This window comes from Alligator sinensis, unplaced genomic scaffold (genome assembly GCF_000455745.1).
Source record: "Alligator sinensis unplaced genomic scaffold, ASM45574v1 scaffold1531_1, whole genome shotgun sequence".
NCBI lineage: Eukaryota > Metazoa > Chordata > Crocodylia > Alligatoridae > Alligator > Alligator sinensis.
The window spans coordinates 286,645-289,749 of NW_005843164.1; the positions used below are offsets into that span (position 1 = coordinate 286,645).

General features: G+C 61.4%; 1 protein-coding gene across 1 annotated transcript in view; it reads left to right on the forward strand.

Annotated features, from left to right (window-relative positions):
• The window catches only part of PHKG2 (phosphorylase kinase catalytic subunit gamma 2), an 8,693-nt gene that overhangs the window by 2,864 nt on the left and 2,724 nt on the right, over positions 1-3,105 (forward strand). The window contains exons 4-7 of the mRNA XM_025194134.1: positions 280-345; positions 1,031-1,194; positions 1,730-1,820; positions 2,932-3,087. Coding sequence (XP_025049919.1) covers positions 280-345; positions 1,031-1,194; positions 1,730-1,820; positions 2,932-3,087 — 477 coding nt within the window. The remainder of the gene's footprint in view (positions 1-279; positions 346-1,030; positions 1,195-1,729; positions 1,821-2,931; positions 3,088-3,105) is intronic.

A 3,105-nucleotide genomic window follows, 5' to 3' on the forward strand; every position in this document is an offset into this window, starting at 1 on the left:
TCGAGCGGGTGCCATCTAGCCCCAGCACGCTTCCCTGCCTATGCAGGGGGTCGGACTCGATGATCTATTGAGGTTCCTTCTGACCCTAACATCTATGAATCTATGAATAAGACCAGCAGCCTTGAGATGGGCGAGACCATAGAGATGCCTAGCAAAGAGGGGCCAGAGTGCCTACAGGGCCACACTATGGTGGTGGTGGAGGTTGGAATTGCCCCTGGCTCTGGAAGGGGGGTCTTATTCCCCCCCCCCCGGCTAATACCCCCTCCTCTATTGCCCCAGGATGCGGCGAGGGGAGCTCTTCGACTACCTGACCGAGAAGGTGACCCTCAGCGAAAAGGAGGCCAGGTAAGTGCCCCCCCGCACTCCCAGTCGCCCCTTGCTGGGCAATTAGGAGGAAGTGAGGCAAGCCCTGAACGCTGTCATTGGGTGGGGAGCCATAGAGATGCCTGGAGGAAGACGTACCAGAACATCCCCTCGTGGCACCTACAAACCACCTCCACTTCCACATAGCCCCAGCTTGTGTCCCCCTGATCCCTGAAAAGCCCCCGGCTGGGGCTGGGGCTGGGGCAGGGCCAGGGCCAGGGCCAGGAGGGTCCTCGTGGTCAGGTTAGCCAAGACGGGACCATAGAGATGCCCAGGGGAAGACATACCAGAGAGTCTGTCCCTGCCCGAGACCTACTGGGCTGTACTTTGGCACCCCCGGGGTCCAGGGGTGGGACTGCACCCACTCCTTTTCATGGCCCAGCCAAGAAAGAGACCATAGAGATGCCCAAGGGGGAAGGAAGACAGGCCAGAGAGTCCCTTCCCTGCTTGAGGCCTACAGGGATGGTCATTGGTGCCCCCTGGTGGCCAGGGGTGGACCTGTGCCCCCTTTTTGTGTCCCGGCTAAGAAAGAAGAGACCTTAGAGATGCCCAAGGGGGAAGGAAGACGGGCCAGAGAGTCCCTCCCCTACCTGGGTTCTAGGGGGCTGCCCCCCAGTGGCTGTGACAGGCACTGCTCCCGCCCCATCTCCCCTCCCGCCCCGCGCAGGGGCATCATGCGGGCGCTGCTGGAGGCCGTGAGCTACCTGCACGCCCAGGGCATCGTGCACCGCGACCTGAAGCCTGAGAACATCCTGCTGGACGAGGAGCTGCGCGTGCGCCTCTCCGACTTCGGCTTCTCCTGCCACCTCCCGCCCGGGCAGCGCCTGCGGGGTGAGCCCACGGGCTGGGGCGCCGGCGGGTGGCCTGGCTTAGAGGTGGTAATGTTGGGGGGGGTAGATCAAGGGATTTGACACCCAGGGGACCAGTGACTTGGCCATACGGGTCCCAGTCTCTCCCTCCCTCCCCCCCGCCCCCCAAAGTTCCCAGTCCATACTGGTCTCATGTTGCCTCTCCCAGGATTCCCAGTTATGTGGCTCTATTGGTCCCAGTTCTCCTAACCAGGGATCCCAGTCACCTGGCTGTGCTGGTCTCAGTCTCCCCAGCTGTACTGGTCCCAGTTCCCCCCCTTCCAAGAGTCCCAGTTATGTGGCCATGCTAGTCCCAGTTCCCCAGCCATACTGGTCCCAGTTCTTCCCCAAAAGAGTGTCAGCTCCCTGGCCCCACTGCAAACAGTTTCCTGGCTATACCAGTCCCAGTTCTGTGGCATTGCTGGGCCCAGTTACCCAGCGATGCTGGCTCCAGTGGGCGGTGGCAGGTCTCAGGCCCCTCCTCCTGCTGGCTCTGACCCCACCCCCCTGCCCCCCAGAGCTGTGTGGGACCCCCGGGTACCTGGCCCCTGAGATCCTCAAGTGCTCCATGGACGAGACCCACCTGGGCTACGGGCACGAGGTTGACCTGTGAGTGACCCCGCCCCCTTGGGCAGGGGGTGGGGCCTGGGCAGGGGGCGGAGCCACCTGGTGGTGGAGGGAGGTGCTGCAACTCTGTGAGAGAGACCATTTGTGTATGGGGGGGTGGGAGAAACAATTTTTCCAGGGAGAACCTGTATGTCCATGGTGGGTGTTGGAAGAGCCCATTTGTCCAAGGGAGGGGTTGGGAGAACTCATCTCGGGTGGGGGGGGGAGCCCATCTTCTGATCTGCTGGGGGGGAATGGAAGAAGCCATTTACCTATTGCAGGGGAGGAATTGGGAGATCCTAACCAAGAGGTGGGAGGGTCCATCTGTCCAGGAGGGTGGGGGCACTGCGAGTCTGACTGCTGCAGGGTGGGGGCAATGAAAGAACCCATCTGTCAGGGGAGGGCAATTGGGAGAGACCATCCACCCATTGGAGGGGGAGTTGGGGGAGTCCATTTGTTCATGGGGGGGGTGTTGGGAGAGCCCATCTGTTTGGTGGGGGGAATAGAAGACACCATTCACCTGCCTGAGGGCAGGAGGGATGGGAGACTCCATCTGCCTATCTTGGGAGGGGGAGGCTGCCAGAATCCATCTATCCAGGAGGGCAGGGAGGTTGGGAGAGTCCATTTCTCTGCCCCAGGGGCGGTTGGGAATAGATGAACCCACCTAGCCAGGGAGGAGGGAGGTTGGGAGAGCTCATCTATCTATTGGAGACGGGGATGTTAGGAGAGCCCATTCATTTGTGGAGGGGGGCAATACAAGATACTATTTATTTGTCTGTTCGGGAGGGCCTATCTGTCCAGGAGGGTGCAGGAATTGGGAGAATCCATCTCTCTGTCCTGGGGGGATGAAAGAGTCCATGTATCTGGGGAGGAGGGGGGTTGGAAGGGCCCATCACCTTTGTGGGGGGAGGGGTTGGGAAAATCCATGCGTCATGGCTTGGGGATGAGATTGGATTGGGATAGCCCATGTGTCCTGTCTTGGTGGGGGGGATTGGGAGAGCCCATGTATCATGGCTTGGGAGGGGGGCAGATGGCCCCATGTTGGTCGGGGCAAGGAGGGGGGTGTCCTACTCCTTCCCCTCCCCAGCAGGCAGGTGACATGTCTGCCCGGCAGGTGGGCATGTGGCGTGATCTTCTACACGCTGCTGGCCGGGTCGCCGCCCTTCTGGCACCGCAAGCAGCTGCTGATGCTGCGCATGATCATGGAGGGGCGCTACGTCTTTGGCTCCCCTGAGTGGGATGACCGCTCCGAAACCGTCAAGGACCTGGTGAGCGCCACCCCCCCCTC